The 21027-nt window shown below is 43.7% G+C and overlaps 1 protein-coding gene and 1 non-coding gene across 4 annotated transcripts; both read right to left on the bottom strand.

Moving 5' to 3' along the window:
- Positions 1-661: 661 nt before the first annotated feature.
- PABPC4 (poly(A) binding protein cytoplasmic 4) lies at positions 662-20486 on the bottom strand. Of its 3 annotated transcripts, XM_048499734.1 has the most exons (15): positions 19019-20480; positions 14001-14194; positions 13272-13387; positions 12738-12877; positions 11830-11924; positions 10936-11073; positions 10033-10128; positions 8414-8686; positions 8082-8169; positions 6772-6885; positions 6005-6132; positions 3438-3531; positions 2529-2659; positions 2334-2433; positions 662-1021 (listed from the first exon to the last, which is right to left on the bottom strand). In XM_048499734.1, the coding sequence occupies exons 1-14, from the start codon at positions 19209-19211 to the stop codon at positions 2347-2349; spliced, it is 1887 nt and encodes a 628-aa protein (XP_048355691.1). In that variant the 5' UTR covers positions 19212-20480; the 3' UTR covers positions 662-1021; positions 2334-2346. The 3 variants fall into 3 exon arrangements, with proteins under 3 accessions (XP_048355691.1, XP_048355692.1, XP_048355693.1); XM_048499735.1 differs by lacking the exon at positions 14001-14194 and having other exon boundaries at positions 19019-19182; XM_048499736.1 differs by lacking the exons at positions 662-1021; positions 2334-2433; positions 2529-2659; ... (5 more) ...; positions 10033-10128; positions 10936-11073 and having other exon boundaries at positions 11839-11981; positions 19019-20486.
- On the bottom strand, positions 9607-9743 carry LOC125435991. The gene has a single exon (XR_007244968.1). It is a non-coding gene; the product is annotated as a small nucleolar RNA SNORA55 (small nucleolar RNA).
- Positions 20487-21027: the final 541 nt, after the last annotated feature.

Here is a 21027-nt window from a genome sequence, read left to right on the forward strand (position 1 = left end):
ATGTTGAGTACACAATCCCAAAACCTCTCAAGCATACAGAACTAGCTGTGCAATGTTCAGAGCTGGGTGTTCACTTTTCCAAAAATTATGCTTGTGAAAATCAAAATCTGAGGGATCAGTCAAAGGCTGCCGATTCCCAGTCAAGGCCCTGGGAGGTATCTGGATTTCCCAAGCGACCTGGAAGATTGCAGATGAGCATCACCTGAATGTATTGGTAGAAGGGCCGAATTCATATGAAGTTGGCTTATACTGAATCAAACTATTAGTACATCAGGGTTATTACTGCCCACTCAATCTTGCAGGAGCTCTCCAGGGTCTCAGGCAGAGGTCTTTCACATCACATACTACCTAGTTCTTTCAACAGGGGAAGCTAGGGATTGAACCTGGGGCCTTCTATATATCAAGCAGATGCTCTACCACTGAGCCAGAGCCCTCCCATATACATCTGATGAAGTGAGGATAAAGAGTGTATTAATGAAATAAAGCATTGTTCAAACATTATGACCTACATAGAAAGTTGTTTGGAAAGCGTGACCCTGAATTCAATGCAAACTACCAATCAATCAATCAATCAATCACACAGCTCCCATTTATTTCAATGCATCAAAGACAATGTCTGGGTCTGAAGATAAAGGGGAAAAAACAGCTTGCCAAGAATATGTTTGTTTAAAATTCCTTTATTGATAAACACTTTCCAGGCATTGCAAATGGGATTTTGTTCAATTAAAGCCAAAACCACAAATGAAAAAGTTCAATCAGACCACTTCATTGTCCTGCTTATGGAAGACAAAAAGAAGGCTAAACTTTGTCATGGCTATGAAAATAACAAATTGCATATTCAGGTCTTGGAAACCAAGTGTTGTGGTGAAACTTTGTTTTTAAGATAAGGCATATCAGAACATTTCCACACTGGGGGTTTGAAAATGATACATTGCATGGTGTTGGAGACTGCAGGACAAAGTTATTTCTAAACATCTTCAAGTTGATGCCTTCCAGAGGACCCACTTGGCTTCTTTACCACCTGTAAAGAGAAACAACATTTACTTCAACTATACCAGTGATGGCGAACCTTTTCAAGACCAAGTGCCCAAATTGCAATTCAAAACCCACTGATTTATCGCAAAGTGCCAACACGGCAATGTAACCCGAATACTGAGGTTTTAGTTTAGAAAAAACAGTAAGCTCCGAGGCATGCCTTACTCGGGAGTAAGCTTGGTGGTAGTTGGTGGCTTTGCTTTGAAGCAACTGTGCAACTCTTCCAATGGGTGAATCATGACCCTAGGAGGGTTTACTCAGAAGCAAGCCCCATTGCCAGCAACCGAGCTTACTTCCAGGTAAAGGATTGCACTTTAGTTCTTCGTATGAAAATCAGTGGGGTTTAACAGCGCTTAACAGGGTTACCTACACTGCTTCCCCAAAACTAGGTCTTAGGTTTTAATCCTAATAATCAAGCCCAGCGACTCAGGCCAGCCTAGATGTGTGTATGGGGGGGACTCTATTTGCCCGTGCCCATAGAGAGGGCTCTGAATGCCACCTCCGGCACCCGTGCCATAGGTTCGCCACCACTGATCTATACTCTCAAGCCTCTCAAATCCTGGTGCAACACAATACTCACCATAATCAAAATGCTTTAGGTCAGGGGTAGGGAACCTGCGGCTCTCCAGATGTTCAGGAACTACAATTCCCATCAGCCCCTACCAGCATGGCCAATTGGCCATGCTGACGGAGGCTGATGGGAATTGTAGTTCCTGAACATCTGGAGAGCCGCAGGTTCCCTACCCCTGCTTTAGGTAATGAATTCTCCCTACTTTCTCACTCTTCCCACAGAATAATCCTGTGCACGATGCTTCAGCTCATTGCAATTTTACATCCACTGGGGGATCTCTCATCTGCTACAATTCCTCAGTCATCCCTTCAAGCCCTTCTATAATACTGGTTTTTTAAATCCCTGCAGATTTTCCATGCCATACACATCCGACGAAGTGAAGTCTGACTCACAAAAGCTTATGAAGGAATAAACTGGTTAATCTTTAAGATGCCATGTGACTTGTATTATCAGGCACTGAAATATAGTTTTTAAGATAATTAAAAAAAAACAATTGAGTAATTAAATGCTGATCAACTTGATTTGTGCATGTATTTTTCTTTAAAAGATATTGTGATAGACATCAAATATACAATCTGGCAAAATCCCCGTTTTTCTGTAGGGAAGGCAAGTCATTTCTGCTTTTCAGAACTGCAATCCAACAATGTAGCAGAGAAGACATTAAACTGCCTGATCCTCTCCACTTACAATTGGCATCTGAGGGAGCCAGCCTGGACAGAACACTCACCAGTCTTCCTGGTTTAAGAGGTAGCAGCAACTATGCCCACTTTCTGGGCAGCTTCTTTCTTGGCCTGGTGTGCCTGCAACACTGCCACAGCCTCTTCCACCTGAGAAAGGGGGAAAAAAATCAAGCTTTCCATCTGACCTAACCAAGCCACCCAAAAGAGGCCCCCTGTATGGACAGAGTGGGTGCCAACATTACCTTTGAGCGGAGGGATTCTGGAGACTCCAACATGTGCAGTAGCTCTGAGTTGTCAATCTCTAGCAGCATTCCTGTGATCTTTCCTGCAAGGCTGAGGTGCATAGCTTGGATCAGGGGAAACAGACGTTCTCCTGGGGAAACAAAATTCATATTGGTCAGAGGCTCCCTTATAGACAGGCCAACAAGGGAGACAAAAATCTCAACTGCTACTTCCCTTAAATTCATAGCAAAGCTTCAGCCTTTTTTGAATTTCTGATGTTCTTATACAACACAAGCCTTTTCCATCAAGGGATTTTTGAGGACCCAACTCAGCCCTCCCCTAGCTTTCCAAACTGCATACAACTGGGACCAAGCCTCACCCCCATGAGGAAGGCTGGGAGAGGCAATGGCTGGGACCCAGGTACATTGCTCTGACTCAGCTGAGAACAAGACAGGCAGCAGCGGGGAGGGGTGTGGTCTGAAAGCAAGGTCAAGCTCAGTCTTAGGGATGGCCAGAAGTAAAGAGACCATGAGGCAGGACTGAGCAGCAAAAGGCAGGATGGCATCCCTTTTCATTTATAGCCTCCCAGGTGGATTAGATAGGAGATTGGAGGCAGGTTAAGTGGGGGTGAGGCCAAGAAATCCTATAAAAGGGAAGGCACCACACATGGCCGGGAATGAAGCAACTGATTGAGCTCAGACTAGTTCTCTTTAGATAAGCAGATGAACAGAACATTGCTCTACACATTTATGATCTTCTAATATTCAGGGTCATTTCTAATCAGGATATTGGGATTCTGAGCTCGTATCTTGTTCGTTTTGTTATTGAAACACCAGGTGGCAAAAGCTCATCAAATTTGCTTACACCAGATGCCTACAGAGCCTCAATATTGTCACGGAATCTCTAAGAATGAGGAAGAGCCTGCTTACCCAGCATCTGTTTTTGCTCCTGCGGAGGGGCAGCAGCCAGCATAGAAGCAGTTAAGGGCTCCTGTCCCTGCACGTGAACAGCAGGCTGTGAGGCCTATTGGAGGACAAAGAGGAAATCAGCTTTGACATGGAGCAAGCAAAAGGGGAAAGGGCTATTTTCCAATTTAACTACTGACACATCAATAAGTCAATTGCTAAAACCTTAAACAAGTCGCCTTTTGAAGGCATAAGGGATGCCGACAGAAGTAATCAGGAAAATGGGGCACCTTCCATATGAAGAAAATACTTTCAGTTCAAGAAATGTGATCAACATGTACGTGAGGAATCACGTTAAAAGTATTATACAAATTATTCACTTTTAGAACACTCAAACTTAGAAAAATAAAGGCTGAAGAAAGAACTGGACTATTTCCAGCAGTAACAGTGTATGTTGATTGGAGAGGGTCATAAGGACCATATATATCAATCCAATCTTGTTCTATCCTCTCTGGCGTCCCCATACATTTTGAGCCAGGATACCTGAAGGACCACCTACTCCCATAAGAACAAACCCAACCCAGTACTCTTCAAGGTGCTGCTTTAGGGACTCCAATCATGAGGCTAAATGGATAACAGCCCAAGAAAGGGCCTTCTAGGTTGTGGCTACAAAATTCTGCCACTTCCTCCCCAGGGAGGTTTGGCTCCCCCCACTATCTTATGCCAGTGGGCAAAAACAATTTTGTTTTGTTTGGCTTTCACTAATTCTTATTAGCACTCCTCCCTGTCTGTGTGGTTTGTTTGTTTGCTTTATTTTTAAAAATGTTATGTTTTGTTTTAATGTTCATCACCTCCTGTGTTTGCTTTATTTTTAAAAATGTTATGTTTTGTTTTAATGTTCATCACCTCCTGGAGGACCATGAACTGGGTGGAGAGGTGGCAAAAATGTTTTAGGTGAATCATAATTAAATGTCCTCCCTCCTGAAAAACTACCACCCACTCCATCATGTTACACAGCCTGTACTCCTCTGTATATGAATAACTGGACTGGACAGCTGCTGTCAAAGGGTTGTAGCTTCCTCAAAGAAAGAGAGCAGATGTGGAAACACACTTTCCATAAGCTAACACACATAGTCACTTGGTGACAATTTAAAGTGTTGTGTTTGTGTTTCTTTAAATGAGAGGTAAGTCGCAGAAAGAAGCCAAGTGAAAGGGAGATGAAAGAATGAGGTGATTGGTTGATATTTGAGAGAGACAGTTAAGTTTTTCTGGGAGAGAGAGAAGTCTGTTGAAAAGCAAGGGGGTGCAGCAAATAGTGTGATGCTAACAGCATAGAAAACAGATTTCTTATAATTTTCCTGGTGTTCTATAAAATACAAAACTGCCCCCAAAATAGGTAGAATACACATAAAAGGCTTGGTGTGACCATAAATGGAGTCAAATCCTAGTATCGTCAAACCTATTGGGAAAGAGTTAAAGAGTACACTTATGAGAAATGAAAGTCATCTCAGCCAGAAGTTATTGCCTCAGATTGTTTTATTCATTGTAAAGGTAAGATAATTTATTTCTTGTATCCATTAAGCTAAAGAAAATACATAAATAAAATTTTAATTTGTTCAAATTAATCTGGAAGCCTACACCAGTTACTTGTGAGCGTTTCTTCCTCAGGACCACATAGACCTTTGGAATTGCTTTAGAGCTCGGACACAATACTTTAAGAGAAATTAAAAAGAGGTTTGGAATTAAATTCCTGCTGGCAGCGACATATACCTTGGAAAGAAAGGAGTAAATAAATAGTATTGTCGAAGGCTTTCATGGCTGGATTCACTATTGTGGGCTTTCCTGGCTGTGTGGCCATGGTCTGGTAGATCTTGTTCCTAACGTTTCACCTGCATCTGTGGCTGGCATCTTCAGAGGTGTACACTTCTTCTCTGTGATACACCTCTGAAGATGCCAGCCACATGCAGGCAAAACGCTAGGGACAAGATCTACCAGACCACGGCCACACAGCCCGGAAAGCCCACAACAACCAATAAATAAGATTTTGCACATATATTTATTCACAACCCAAGAAGAGAGTGGTCATCCTATGCTCCATATGAAACTATGTGGTTTACTTCTGTCTGAACGACACTTTATTAGTAGTCTGAATTTGTAATATGGTGCATTAAAAGATGGCTTGTTATTTTGTTTTTAGGCAAGGTTGAGATTAGAAAATGCTGCATTCCTTCTAAGAAGTCCTCCCTTTGAATGCAGTAAAAGCAGATCAGAACTCAACTGGAGTTCCAAGTTGCAGCCAGTTTACGGGGATCTCGTAGGGATTTGAAGGCAAGAGATGAACAGGGGTGGCTGGGCCATTACCTACCTCTGCACTGCACCCCTGATTTTCCTTGGTTGTCTCCCATCCAAGTACTAACCAGGGCTGACTATGCTTAGCTTCTGTCTGACAACATCAGATCAGCCTAGGCTATCCAAGACCCATTTTACACTCTTAAGTCCCAGAGGGAACGATCTGGTCATGAAATGTCTGAATTTTATCACAAATGATTGAAGCTTATAGAAGGCACTGCTGAGTCAACCCCCACTCCTACCTGCAAAGGTTGTACAGTTGGGTGCGGACTGCGAACACTCGAGGCATATTTGTAGGGAGGAACTGCTCTGGGAGCCTGGGCAGCTACAGGAGGTCGAGGTGCTAAGTTCGGAGTAGTGTTGGTAACACCTGTTACAAAACAAGCAAACATGGTATGTAGTGAAGCTTACAGAACATAATGGAGCAAATAATATAAAGATCAGCAAACTTGCTGAAGCGTGAAATAAACTTCAAGCAAGGGGCTGTATGCCTGTCAGCTATTGATTCAGTTATTCAGCAACTCAGGATATAACAGTTCAGCAATTAAATGCACTTCCTGAACTATTCCCCCTCCCGTTCAAATAGCTACATTAAAAGGGTAATGTCTGTTATCAGAAGACTGCTAAAACAGTCCCCAACTATCTTAATTTTCTCTGCCACATCCATACTTTTAGAATTTGGGAATCCCACAAGGGCTCCTTCCTAGAAACATCCAGCATCTGCCTTCAGTAATCTACCCTGTTTCCCCAAAATAAGCCCTAGCATGATTTTTTGGGATTTTTGGAGGATGCTTGAAATATAAGCCCTATTCCAAAAATAAGCTCTAGTTACAGATTCCCCGGTGCAGCTGATCTGGTCATGTGGGGGGTGCAAAATAATGGAAAAAATAAGACATCCCCTGAAAATAAGCCCTAACACATCTTTTGGAGCAAAAATTATTATAAGACTCTGTCTTACTTTCAGGGAAACACAGGTAGTGGGGAAAGAACTCCAAGCCCAGTGACTTACCAACTCTTTGAGAGGCAGCAGAAAGGGTCCGATGGGCATTACCAGTTGGAGCTAGATGGCGTAACGACGGCCGTGGTCCAGACTGGCGCATGGCATTGGGCATTCCTTGGAAGCCTGGTGAAGAGCAGGGAATAAGCATAAGAATGGGACAAGCCCTACAAGAGCTACACTGTGGGGACATCAAGGCTATCTGACCTGCCATCCCAGACACTATGCATTTGCAGCTGGTGGTAACTGCCGGACACCCATCCCATGCATGCGATAAAGTGGAAGCAGCTAAGTCACTAAGAGGATTTGGGGCTCGGCATCTAGCCCAAACCACACTCTACATCAAATCAGTTGGACATGAACAAAACTCCCAGCAGTTACCGGATCTGTAATTTTCCAAGCCCATGTAAACAATCAATGAGTTTCAAAACTATAAGCACAATAAAGGAAGTAGATCAACATTTTCCCCAGACAGGATAGGGCCAGTCATATGATTTGTTAGCTGGGAAGCTTTGGAAAACAGAAGTCAGTCAAGCAACATGGTGTTTTAGCAGCTGCCACATACATGACAGGGCCTAGGATCTCTCGTTCAGCACTGATGGGCAGATCTTCTACCAGGGTCCAATTCGAACTCAGCCCATTCTATTTCTCTTGCCACTGTTAATACCTGTTCAGATTTGACAAGTGGGACCGTTACACATCAAATGACTAGTCAGAGACTACCCTCCTAGCATCCAGGTCAGTGGTGGCGAACCTAAGGCACGGGTGCCAGAGGTGGCACTCAGAGTCCTCTATGTGGGCACGTGCGCACAGAGTTCGCCATGTGAAGTGTCGGAAAATCCAATAATAATAACACACATCCAGGCTGGATTGGGCCGCTAGGCACGACGTGTATGTAACCCTGTTAAGTGCTATTAAACCCCACTGATTTTCATGGGAAGAACTAAAGTGCAACTCCTTTACCTGGGGAGTAAGCTCCGCTGCTGGCAATGGGGCTTTCGTTTAAAACCCTCCTAGAATTCGTGATTCTGTCTACCCATTAGAAATGCTGCGCCATGGATTTGCTTCAAAGCAAAGCCACTGACTACCACCAAGCTTACTCCCAAGTAATGTGTGCCTTGGAGCCAACCGTTTTTTTCTAAATTAAAACCTCAGTATTCAGGTTAAATTGCTGTGTTGGCACTTTGTAATAAATAAGTGGGTTTTGGGTTGCAGTTTGGGCACTCGGCCTCGAAAAGGTGCACCATCACTGATCCAGGTTATCTAGCTCATTGTCTTTGGGGAGTCAAAAGACTTAAGCCAAAGCAGCTTCTTTGGTTCACCTTGAGGTCTCCCCCCTTGCTGCCAGCGTGGATTGGGTCTCATCTGAGTCATCTGATTAGGTGCATAGTAAGTGGGTCTGTTCTGAGCCTGAAAACAGAAAATGTTATGTCCAGATCAATCATACAGAAAGATGACCCTACAACCAAGTTACACTCCCTTCTACCCAGCCAGCAAAAGCTGTGACATCTTTACAAAGCTGACTACGTAGTATTTGGCAGTTCAGTTATTTCATGTTATTAATCTCAACACCAAGCCAGCATTTTGAATGCAGATCCCCCCTCCACCCACCGACCCACTTATAGGAAGCCACAAGCAATTTTGCAGAACTTACCTGGGGCACTGCAGGCATGAAGTAGCCACCTGCAGCTGGCTGGAACTGATTGATGATAGCATTGGCAGGCAGAGCTCTCATCCCAGCAATGCGCTGCATATACTGGTTGGTGAGGTGGGCCTTCCGCTCCTCCTTCCTCTGTGCCAAAGCAACGTAGAGCGGCTTGGAGCCCACAATGCGCCCGTTCATTTCGGTTACGGCTTTGGTGGCTTCCTCCGGAGAGGAAAAGCAGACGAAGCCGAAACCTTTGCTTCGACCATCTTCCAGCATCACCTGGGGAAAGATAGCTCCTTATAAGCACGAGCAACATCTCTCAGTCATGGTTTGCTTAAAGCTAGGAGAAGCAACACAATGTAGGCATCCCATACGAGCCCCAACCCTTTCAGGAAATGTTAGTAAAGTCTCCACTATTGGGCTCAGCACTTAATTATCACCAGCAGAATGCTGCATGTTACTCAACTCTTTCCCAGTCCTAGAAAGCAGATGCCTGGGGTTGCTGAATTTAAAAGGTTTAATCCCCATATGGGTTACATCCCCCTTCCAGCCTTTTCAATCAGCACAGGTCCACTGAGGGGAGCAGACTCCCTCCTCACATTCCAGGAGTCAGACAGGACTGCAGAAACAGAGAGCAATGCTGCACATTCCCATGTACCTTCTCCTGGCAGTAGTTAGGTCCCAACCACTGGTTTTGACACACACAAAAACTACCTTAAACGTAATCAGAACATCAGTCTATCACGGTCAGTACAGCCTACACAGACTGGCAGCCGTTCTCCTGGGTTTTTCACACCACCTACTGCCTGGTCCTTTTTAACTGAAGAAGCTGGGGGTTGAACCTGGGACCTTCTGCAGGCCAAGCAGATGATCTACCTGTTTTTCTGTCACGGTATTTTTCATCTGAACTGGACAAGGCCACACAACATTTTCACAGCAGAACTGAAGAGTGGCCAAACAATCCAAATCACACATGTATATGCGCTTACACTCCTCACTCAACATCTGCCAGTAATCGGTCCTGCACATATTCCCTTCTTTCTCCAGCGTTACGGTGCCACGCACCCATGACATCTGCAGGCCCAACACCTTGAGAGCTACAAGGCATCAGCTGGCTTTCAGCTCTGAGGCATCTGTTTCCCCGCTTCCTGGCTCACTTTGAGATGAGCAGAGAACACACGAAACTGCCCTGCAGACATGTCTGTAGCTGAGGTGTAGGGACAAGCCCTCAACAAGAGAGGAAAGTGACTTGTCTGGATATCCTCGGCTTTTGCTTTAGCACCATGTGTCCCCATGCCCACACTGGTTCTTCCAGGCATGGGAAAGATTCAGGTGCAGTTTCCTCGCCACACCACCACAAGCTCATCAGAAGTCACGCAACAAGAACAAAGCCCATGTCTTTTTACTCCCTTCCAACTAGCTTCAACCTGCACACATCAACACCAGATTTTGTGACCTGGTCTCTAGAAGGAAATCAAAGTCCCAGTGAATTTAACAAACTAACATTGTTGTAATTATATTTCGGTCAGTAGTCTTCCAAGTACAATTTCGCAAGAGTTTTTAGGTCAAGTACTTCCAGCTGTGCAACTCTTCTTTAGGCATGTTTAATTTCATCATCCCTTTACCTTGGCACTTGTGATGGAACCAAAAGGTGAGAACTCCTTCCTCAGTTTCTCGTCATCAATGGTATCATCAAGGTTCTTAATGTACAAATTAACTCCCTGGGAGGAGAAAATCCAGAGAACACAGTATCAGAACCCAAGGTTAAAACAGTGTAGGAAGCCCTGTTAATATCCATTACCTAAAAGCAAAATCAAATGAACTCATCTCCATGTGATCTGTCAGTACACAACAACTCACGTTCTATCAACTTCTGGAAACAAAAGCACTGATATGTTTCAGAGCTGTAAATATAGGTTTCTTTGCAGAATCACAAGGAGATGCTAAAAGGTGCCTGGATTTGCTCTGCACTATTTTAGCATTGCGTATCCCTGCGACTGCACTGTGTAACAAGAAGGAAAATTCAGACGCAGTTTCCAGCCACCCACTTCTCCAGCTCTCTCCTAAGCTACAAGCCATCTACTGCTCCTACCATTCATTTACAACTGTCAAAATATTCTAAAACTGAGCGGTCCCTCATGGAAATGACATACAATTCTCACAGAGATGACACCAGAACTTCCTTTCATTTAACATATTACAGTACTTATGAAGATGAGAGTCCAGCAGCATACAAATGGTTAAAAGTACAGCAGACAGAAATGTCCTCAAATACGGATGAAATAAGCACATTTATTCCATGTGAGTAGAAGCCTGAGTTCATCAGACCTAAGAAACTAAGTAAGGTTGACCATGGGTAGTACTTGGATGGGAGACCACAAAGAAGGAATGGGGTTGCCATGCGGATGAAGGCAACAGTAAGCCACTTCTGCTCATCTCTTCCCTTGAAAACCTCATAAGGGGTCACCATAAGTTTGTTGAGACTAGATGGCAATTATTATTCTGCATATGAGAGCACATTTTTTTACCTGATAGCGACTGATTCTTTCCTGCTTCAACTGCTCAAACTTTCGTTTGAGTTCTGCCTGGCGTTCTACTTTTTTCTGTGCACGGCCCACAAACACCATTTTCCCATTGATATCTTTTCCATTCATTTCTTCCACTGCCTGGGGAAAAAGTCCAACACAGCACATGTTTGGTTCTACCAACAGCCCCGTTTATATAAACCATTATTCTCAGGCAGCAGCCCTGGAACTTTTCTTGCACCTATTCTCCCAATTGAGAAGTTTTAACATCTTTTGAATATCTAATTTTTTGGAAGACTAACAACAGAAATCAGAAGAGTATTTACACATGTGGTTGGCATGCCCAGCTGCCTCTATCTTTTAGAGAAGATTTCTAAATGAAACTGAATGTATGACTGGAATATTACTTAGAAACCTTTCACTGAGTTTTGAGAATCTATTCTTAATTCGCAGATTGATGGTTATAATTGCTTTTCTTTTTCCTAAATCCTAAGTTTTGATGTAACATACTATATTGTAATTTAGGGGGGAAAGAAACAGTCTCTTGTGAGTGGTCAAAATGCTCACTGGAAACAAACAGAAATTCCTCTTCTATCTAAGTATTATATCATTAGATAATCAACCAAAAGCCACCACTGAATAACTGCTGAATTTGAAGTTTGAAAAGTCTACTTTAAAGTCCACAACTGTCTCAATTTTTCTTGCAGAGGGAGATGCAGAGGAGCAGGTCCTCTGAACGCTGATGAGTATCCACACTATTTTGTGATAACTATAGATGGACTTAGTTAAAAAAATTTTTTTTCGGTTTTCCAACCCCAAAGCAGATAATAGTTTAAATTAAAATGATGTTCAATAGCAGACTCTAAGTTCCTGCTGTGGAAGAGGAGCTGTTCATACCTTGTTAGCTTCTTCATGCTTTTCAAAGCTCACAAAGCCAAACCCTTTGGACTTCCCAGTAGGGTCTGTCATGACTTTCACACTGAGGGTCTTGCCTGTTGCCGGAAGAACTGAATTAGCAAAGATGGCATGCAGCAAACTTCAAGGAGAACCTTTCAAAATGGAAACCAGTGCTTTAGGGACCATTTCTTACCCCCACAAAAAGTCCACATTAATGTTTTAAAATGACTGAGTTACTCTGAAACCCAAAAGTTAGTTCCTCTTTAGAGAATCTATCTCATCTTCTTCTGCTTTACAAAATTTTCCCATCATTCCATTGCTCGAATTCCATGGCTGGGAGCTCACATGTTCCTCACATATTCCTTTAAGGGCAAATTCTTAATAAAATCTCTTTGCCTTCAACAGTATCCCAGATGACAGCCATAGAATGTTGAGGACCAACTGCAGGAATCCTATTATATAAAAAGATAGCCGTGGTGGCAATGACTCACTTCTAGCCAATTACCACACACAACTCACTCCCAGCCAATCGCCACACACACGGCTTAGGGATGGGACTTCTACAGAACAGGTTAAAAAAACAACAGTGGAATGTTGAAATTACTCACTCTCTCACACGGTCACCCTTCTCCCCCACTGCTGAATAATTACAGTCACTGTACCATCTGCAGTTGCCCGAGGAGGACCAGGCACGGGGATTCAACTCCTGACCATCGCAACTGCATCATTAACTCTTGCGTGGTGATACAGGCATCCAGGAAGAGGAGGAGGAGGGAGCTGGTGATATGGGACCAAGGGGGAGGTACGGCAGGATGGGCTGGCTCCCTTGGTGCGTGCCTTAACCCACCAACAGTTTTCTAGAGCCTGTTGTATTTGTTCGTACAAAGGGCTTTACTGCTAGTATTTACCATATTTGCTGAAGAGCTCCTTGAGTCTCTCATCATCCATATCATCCCCAAAGTTTTTAATGTAAACATTTGTAAATTCCTTGGCTTTGGCTCCCAATTCTGCCTCTCGTTCTTTTCGAGATTTGAATCTGCCAACAAATCTGAAAGAAGAAAAGATCAAGAATTACAATAAAATAAACCCCCATCTCCTGCAATAGTGGAAAGGCAGAGCATGGTTCCAAGGGAAGGAGATAAGCAGAAATTGGACATATGATGGACACAGGGCAAGAAACCAAGTCCCAAGAGCACCCACCAAACACTGCTGAGCAGGGCAAGCACAAGATATTGGATCAAGCCTATCAGGTGGTAAATGAAAGCAAGTCCCTGCACCAGGAGGTGTAGGCTGCGGCTTGGGCAGGGAAACTCACCAGCCCTGGAGTAGAGAGGTAGCAGGCCAAAGTTTGGGCCAGGAGAACCAGCAGCCTTGTGTGTTAATATTGAGATGTATCATGGCTCATGCGGTAGGCTGCCGCTGCTTCTAGCCGAGACACTCACACTTTGCGGTCGTTCAGCAGCATGCCATTCATCTTCTCAATGGCCCGGTCCGCAGCATCCTGTGTCTCAAAGTGCACAAATGCGTAGCCCTTAGAGCCATTCTCATCACACACCACCTGCAAGGCAACCAGGCAGAGCTGATCAACAAAAAATATTCTCATTTGGCTTCACCTAAAACTTAACTATGTCAAAAATATTAGAAGGGCTTTACAAGAAAATGAACAAAAGGATGCAGCAATATCTCTTATACCAGCAACATGAATGAATTCACAAGAATTGCTGTTCAATGCTTACAAGCATGGCTTTCTACTCTCCCCACTCCCCAAAAATTCCTGGTCACCAATCAGCCTCTCTTAGTATGGAAGCCCTGTATTTACACCTAGGGATCATTTAAGAGTCTGGTTAAAATCTCATGGAAAGTTTTCAAAAGAGGAATCATTCAATCTGACTATTTTTGGGAACAAGGAAGGAAGATCAGAACACTAGTAGGGACACAGCTAAGGTATCTGCCAAGAACAAGTTTATTTTCCATCTGCAAGCCTGTAAAGTTGCTTTCCCCCCCCTACCATGGCATACTGTAGTTTTGCTTACACACCCCTCCCCAACACTTGACAGCATCAATACTTCCCCACATGATATCATTCAAGTTAAAATCCCACCAGCCCCCTGAGATGGAGGGCACATCAAAACAGGTCCTCTTAAAAGTTCAGGGAAGATGCCAAGTCTCACCTTGCAGGAAAGGATATTCCCAAAAGCTGAGAATGTGTCATAAAGTGCCTTGTTGTCTATGGATTTGTCCAGATTCTTAATGAAGACATTCCCCACCCCGGATTTCCTCAGGGAAGGGTCCCGCTGAGACCACATGATGCGGATGGGCTTCCCTTTGATCACATCAAAGTTCATGGTGTCCAGAGCTCGCTCTGCTGCAGGGTTAAAGGCAGTAAGGAAAAGTGAGGCTTTGCCCTGAAGATAAAGATACAAGACCCGCTCCACATGAACTGAGGTGTCCCACGTAATGGCCACCTTCAGGGCATGCATTGCCTTGCTCACACTATACATCTGGGTGACATTTCAGCTAACGTTTAGTTATTTATGTAGAATGTATTTCTGTGCTGCCTCTTCAGAGTACTGCTTAAGGCAACTTAGTTTTAAAAACTCACAGAATTTAAAAAAAATCAAGTTGGAGACATAGAACGTACATGACAGGGTACGCACGTGTTTGTCCAAAACTCAGTTAGTATGACCATGCAGAAAGAGATTATGAGCCCTGCAAGCAATAAGGCACGTCTACGTTTATATGAATGAGTCATAAATTGCCAGATTGTTACTAAACGGTAATACAAAACCCACAGCAACATATTTCTGTCTTCTCCACTGCTTTAGCCTCATCACCTTTTTGAAATAAAGCAATATTAATTGCCCTTCCCCAGCGAAAACCACGGAAGTCGTACTTGTACTACACAGGAAATCTTATCCACCACATTCTAAAGCTTCTGCAACTCTCACACTAATCCTCCTTCAGGACTCTATTTTTGTACTGAGTAGCTTATTAAAAGGACTGACACACTCCCATCAGGATTCTGTTCATAAAATTGAGAGGCTTGGGCAGAGGTTCATGCCAAACAGCATTCTCACTGAGCTGGAAAAGAAACTGATTTTTAACTGGGGTAGGGAGGAACCTTAAGCTAGCATGAAATTACGTTCCCCGAGGCACTGTTCAGCCAGAATGTATTATTTGTTTAGATATTTATGCACCTGCTTTTCATCTCCAACTGGGATTCAAAGCTGCTTGCAAGAGCATTTGGTCCTCCTCCACTTTAACCTCACGACCCTGTGAGGTAGGGTTGGGCAGAAGGAGTGATTGGTCGGTCACCTCTGAACCTATGCAGCAGCATGGAGATTCAGAACTAGGTTTTCCAGATCCTAGTCAAGCATGCTGACCACTATGCCACACTAGCTCTTAGAACTGTTCCTAAACAGAAAGAATCACGTGTACTTTTCTTGTATGCTTCTCCCACCCAAAAAGAACCTAGGGAAACTGCCAAAATAGCAGTATGTGGGTAAGGCAGCTTGAGTAACAGCAGAGGAGGTAACGAGAAAACAAATGGCTAAGGGGTGTGGCAGATGGGATTCAGCAGATGGGAATTCAAGAACTACTTCCACAGAACTTCTAAACCAAAGCCTCACCCTTAAAGCTAGACCTGCTCACTGTAGCCAAACTGAAAACATCGTTTTTTCTGGTACAGAATATTCTAAAAATTCAAATCTTGCCGCTGACATGAAAATTCAAATGTATTCAGGAGGCAGCAGTAAATGTACAGTATCATTCTAACTATTCCTTGAAATACAAATGTTCAGCTACAGTTCAGCGAGAAGGAAATAAAAAAGCTGACCAGTTTTCCAGCACAACAGCACAGTTTTCCTATGCACAACACGTTCATATGAAGCTGCCTTACACTGAATCAAGTCCTGATAGCAATTCTCCAGGATCTCCAGGGGAAATCTTTCACATCACCTACTATCAGATGCCTTTTGAATTGGAGATGCGGGCTTTGAGACTGGGCCCCCTCTGCATGCCAAGCAGATGCTGTACCAATGAGCCACTGACCCTCTGCTGCAACAGTGGAAAGGCAGCCAGAACCCCTTCAATGACTGGGAAAGTTCACATGGCAGCTCACGCAGTCTGACACACCAGAGGAAAAACAGTTTACATACTGGCATCAGCACCTTGAATTTGGCCTGGAAACACCAGGGAAGTGGCTTTAGTCAGCATAATATGATCTCACCAACACCAGATAGAGGTCTGCTGCAGCACTTTTACTAGAAGAAATTTCCAAATCATATTCAAGGACAGCTCCACGCAGAACAAATTACAATAGGTGATTGAATCTACAATAGATATAGCATGAGCAACAATGGAAAGATCTCGGTCTCCCAGCAACTGATGAGCCAGTCTAAGCTGGAAGAAGCGCTCTGGGCCAGTGCAGCCACCTGGAAATGCAGGAGCAGAATCCAAGAATTATTCCCAAGATACAAACCACATTCCCTTACAGCAGTGGTTCTCAAACTGTGGGTCGGGACCCCTTTGGGGGTCAAACAAGGCCTTTCACAGGGGTCGCCTAAGACTCTCTGCATCAGTGTTCTCCATCTGTAAAATGGATAAATGTTAGGGTTGGGGGTAACCACAACATGAGGAAATGTATTAAAGGGTTGCAGCAATAGGAAGGTTGAGAACCACTGCCTTACAGCATGAAAAAGAGGTCTGCCCTCTTGTAAGCCTGTAAATAGCGGAGGACTTTATCTGCTTCTCAGAACTCCCCAAATTCTGTTTACTGAACATGTGGCAGTGAAGCTCGGCTGGCCACACAAAGGTGAGCTGTGGCCGGAAACGGTCAAAGATTCACACCCCTTCCCCAAGTATTTGTACCTTCATAACACTCCCTCATTATCAATCATTTGCTAAAAGGAAAGAGGAACCATGATTAGAAGAACCAGTTGTCTTGTGTTAACTAAAGGAGTTCCATTACAAGTAGATCCTCACAGTCCAGCTAGTCTAATTTGGCAATGTTTATTTATAGCAGGAAGAGGTGCTAGAGACTCAGCTGGCAAGGACAGCAACCCCTAGAATATGCCATTTGTAACTGAACAGAGAGATCCTGCCAAAAAGAATCAAGCAGTATGAAACACAGAAGGCATGCAACAGTGGAGGAGTCAGAGGTTTCTACAGCATGCTTCATTGCAGAGTCAAATATGGTGGACCATGCCATGCAGAATTCTCTAAGACTGTGGTCCAGGTCTATTACAAGCTGCAGGAAAACAGATTTCTTCCATGTTTTAAGAATTCACACATTTGGACAGTCACAGTAGCAGACTGATAAGCTGCATTTGTAAAAACTTATTAAAATTCTGTCTTTGCTCTACACGACTGCATAATAGTCAGTCTGCAAGGCACAACAATTAAGAATTTGTGCTTCACTTAGGCCACACCTGGACAGCTCTAATTTTGGGGAGACCAGTGCAACACTGTACTTTTCTTTAGCAGTCCATGTGATGAGCAGATCTGGTGAAAGACCACTGGTGTGTACAGAATGCAGAATGGTTAACAGAGTCTGGTTATATGTTACAATTCATAAAGATGGTGAACAGACTCCTACTCTGCCCTTAAGCCTCCAGTAGTTTAATGTCCTTTGAAGGAGTTCATAGATTTTGTTGTCTCAGTCATTATGAAACATGGACAAGCACTACCATCTGCACAGAGCAGGGGTATGTACATGACTGCATGCCATCCACACAGTCACACTGAATTATGGAGCTGCACCAAATGCATCCAAAGCACAACAGGATAGAAATAAGACCCTGTCAATCCACCAGTGGCAAACAAACTGGGCTGGCTATCAAGCTAGCCAATAATGTACAGGAAAAACTTCAGGCATTTTTAAAATTGTCCCCTTACCACCTTGGTTTGGAGTGCAGTTCAACAGTCTAGTGGCTTCAGAATATCTACATAATCGGACTTTCTTCCTCCAACACAGATTGACAACATGCTGATGCCCAGACCTTAAATATTTTATCCAACCATTTTGGGGGCAGATTCCAAGACCTTTATCAAGTAAATATGGTTTCTGCAGAAGGCCTTTTCACCCTTATGGGCAACAATTCAGGATCAATACCAGGATTTTCCTCAGCAACCTCCACAGAAATTTGAATTGGTCGCATCAAATGCACTGGACATGGTTCATCAGATGCAGACGGCAACTTTCAGAAGGTAAAGTTCACTATGCTAAATTCATTGCCACAGTGTGAACTAGTCATTTGAATCTATCCACAATTAGCCCCTTGAGCATCAAGGAAAACAGTTTCCTTGATGATTTCAAACTATGTAAGACAACATCGTACCTCGCTCCTTTCAAATGACCATTTCACTAGTGCTGCTTTTTGATGCTGGCTTCAATAAATGCACATTAAGCAGAAAAACAGAGCCTTTTTATTAAATGCATGCTTTCTAGATAAAGTACAGCCTAAGTAACTCAAATAAACTTTGATAAGCCTCATATAAATTTGTAAACGGATGAAAACTTTAAATTCTCTCTCTCAGCCTCACCCACTTCAAAGGATTGTTATGATTTTTTTTTACAGGAAAATAATTAACATCACTCTGAGTTCCTTGGAGGAACAATAGGATAAAAATGAACTAGACAGACTCCTGATTCTTATGCAATTTAAGATTAAAAAATAAAAACAACCCTAGCAATTATCATGGAACAAAGGTGAAAAGTTGCTAGGTTAAATCATAGGCCCAGCTGAGTGAGAGTTGGTCATAGAAAGGCTATTCCTCAAAAGTTTATCTGATTGGAACAGCAGTGTAACTTTGGAACTCATTTAGATGATCGTTTAAGTGCAGTTGTTAAAATAATGAATTTGTCATTTTGCCAGTTTTCTATGGATGTCTCAAGAGACTGGTGGTCACTTTCTTTTCCAGTTCCAACGCAAAACTGAGTAGTAGTCATATACTGCTGTTGATTTTCACAACGTGGTTATCCCATTCCTGCAGTGCCCAGAGTATAATTTGTGCACAGCACCCCATGACCATTAGAAGAAAGGCCTTGTAGGGACCACTAGCAAACCTCTTCACCACACACCGCCCAAGTCTACCCAACTGAGTAGCATAGGTGCAGGGCCAGATTACCCAACACTTGGCAAAAAACAGAATGTACACGAGATGGGCTGGCTCCTGTGTGCATACTCACCGTCCGCTGGCTGCTGGAAGTTGACATAAGCATATCCCAGGGAGCGACGAGTGATCATATCTCTGCACACACGGATGGACAGCACGGGACCAGCAGGGCTGAACTTCTCGTAGAGCATGGCCTCCGTGACATCAGGGTGAAGGTCACCCACATATAATGATGCCATTGGGTAACTACTAGCAGCTGTGTTCATATTCCACTCTCCACATACACGCCCAGGTGCTACTGTTAGGTTTTTAAGTTTTAAAAAAATAAATTCTTTGAAAAAAAACCACTAGTTTGGAGAGAACTTAAAACCAGAGCTAGTCGGGGCCACAAAAAAGGTTGAAAGGGCTGCTGAAAGCTCTTCGCATTGGAGAAGCAACAGCAGCTAACACAAAAAGTGCAAATGTCAAAATGTAGTGTTTGAGAAAGGCTGGGACATAACCAAGTTAAATAGTCACTTAAATAATTTCCAATCATATATTTAAAAATAAAATTTATTTCACTCTCCCCTTGCAAAATATTCAGCTGAGGAATTTACTTCAAGTAATCACCGACCGTTTCAGTCTTAATATCTTACGTCTCTTCGATTAAAAAAATAACTCCAAAAAAACCCCTATATTATCTTAAACATCTATTTAGGGTGTTGTTTGCTCCATAAGACTTATTTATGCAACATACATAAAATGGATCCCGGCTCATCTGGGATGCAGCAAAGTTTCCAGTCGTCGCCCAGGAGGTTAAATATCTTAAAATTAAAAATGGCCAGCGAGGTCGCCAAGAAGGCTAAAAGGCCGGAAAAAGGGAGCACAGAAGGCCAGCAAAGCCCAAAAGGTGGACTGGGCGGAGAGGAGGCTGGAAAAGAGCCCCCAAAAAACGGGGGCAAAAAAGAGGGGGAATCTGGGCTGACGAAGCAGGTGGAGGGCAGATAGACCGATTCTTACTGGGGCAGATTCGGGGGGGGCGGGGGGCGTCAAAAAAAGCCTAAGGCAACTAACACAATTCAACGACCGCGGGGTGGGGTGGGAACTCGAACCACACACGAAAGGCAGCAGTTAAGCGAACAAGATGGGGGGGGGGGGGTTTAATGACCTCCTTTTAAGGGGAGGGAGACCCACACTGGGAGCTTCAGTGCCGGGCTAGGCGTGAGCAAGGCGAAGGGGACGAAGGCACCTCAGTCAGCCGCTCTCCCTTCCCTCCCTCCCGCGCTTCACTGTCCGTTACCCTCCTCCTGGGTCATCAGGCGAGATTTTTTCCTTTGGTTTTTCTCTTTTTTTGCTCTTTTTAAGGTTTTTTTTTAATTTTTAATTTTTTTTGTATGTTTCTTTCCTTCCTCTCCTCCTCCGAGGCCGCGAGCAAAGAGAAGGAGGCGTTGGCCGCGGAAGCCCCTTTATAGGACGGGCCGAGAGGGCCGCTGAGGGCGCCGCCGCCGCCGCCCCCGCGAGGCCTCCTGGGCCCAGGTCACCGAGACGAGGCAGGACGGGCAGCTCGAGGCCCGAGAGGAAGCGCCCGACGGCTGCAGCGCCGCCTCCTGGCCGGAGGAGACGAGAGCCTGGTGGGTAGAAGCAGCAGAGCGCGCCCCCGTGAGGGAATCCCACACGCACACCCCCCTCCCGCTTCCCTACCTCTCCTGGCCTAATCCTTTCCCACCTTGAAGTAAAAAGACCCCCTTCTCCGTACCCTCCCTCAAAGGATACCCCACTCAATTTTTTTCACCAAATAATATAACATAATATACAATATTATGTATATTAGAGAGCCCTTCGGGGATGGGGCGGTATAAAAGCCTAAGAAATAAATAAATAATAATATATAATATATATTATAATACATAGTAATACAGAGTCCTTTGGGGTGAGCGGATTATCAAATGTAATAAATTATTATTATTATTATTGTTATTGTTGTTGTTGTTAATACTAATACTGTTGTTGTTGTTGTTAATAATAATAATAATAATAATAATAATAATAATAATAATAAATACAACGTGTGAAGTAAATCGCAATAATATGATACAAAATGCA

The sequence above is a fragment of the Sphaerodactylus townsendi genome, linkage group LG06 (assembly GCF_021028975.2).
Source record: "Sphaerodactylus townsendi isolate TG3544 linkage group LG06, MPM_Stown_v2.3, whole genome shotgun sequence".
Lineage (NCBI taxonomy): Eukaryota > Metazoa > Chordata > Lepidosauria > Squamata > Sphaerodactylidae > Sphaerodactylus > Sphaerodactylus townsendi.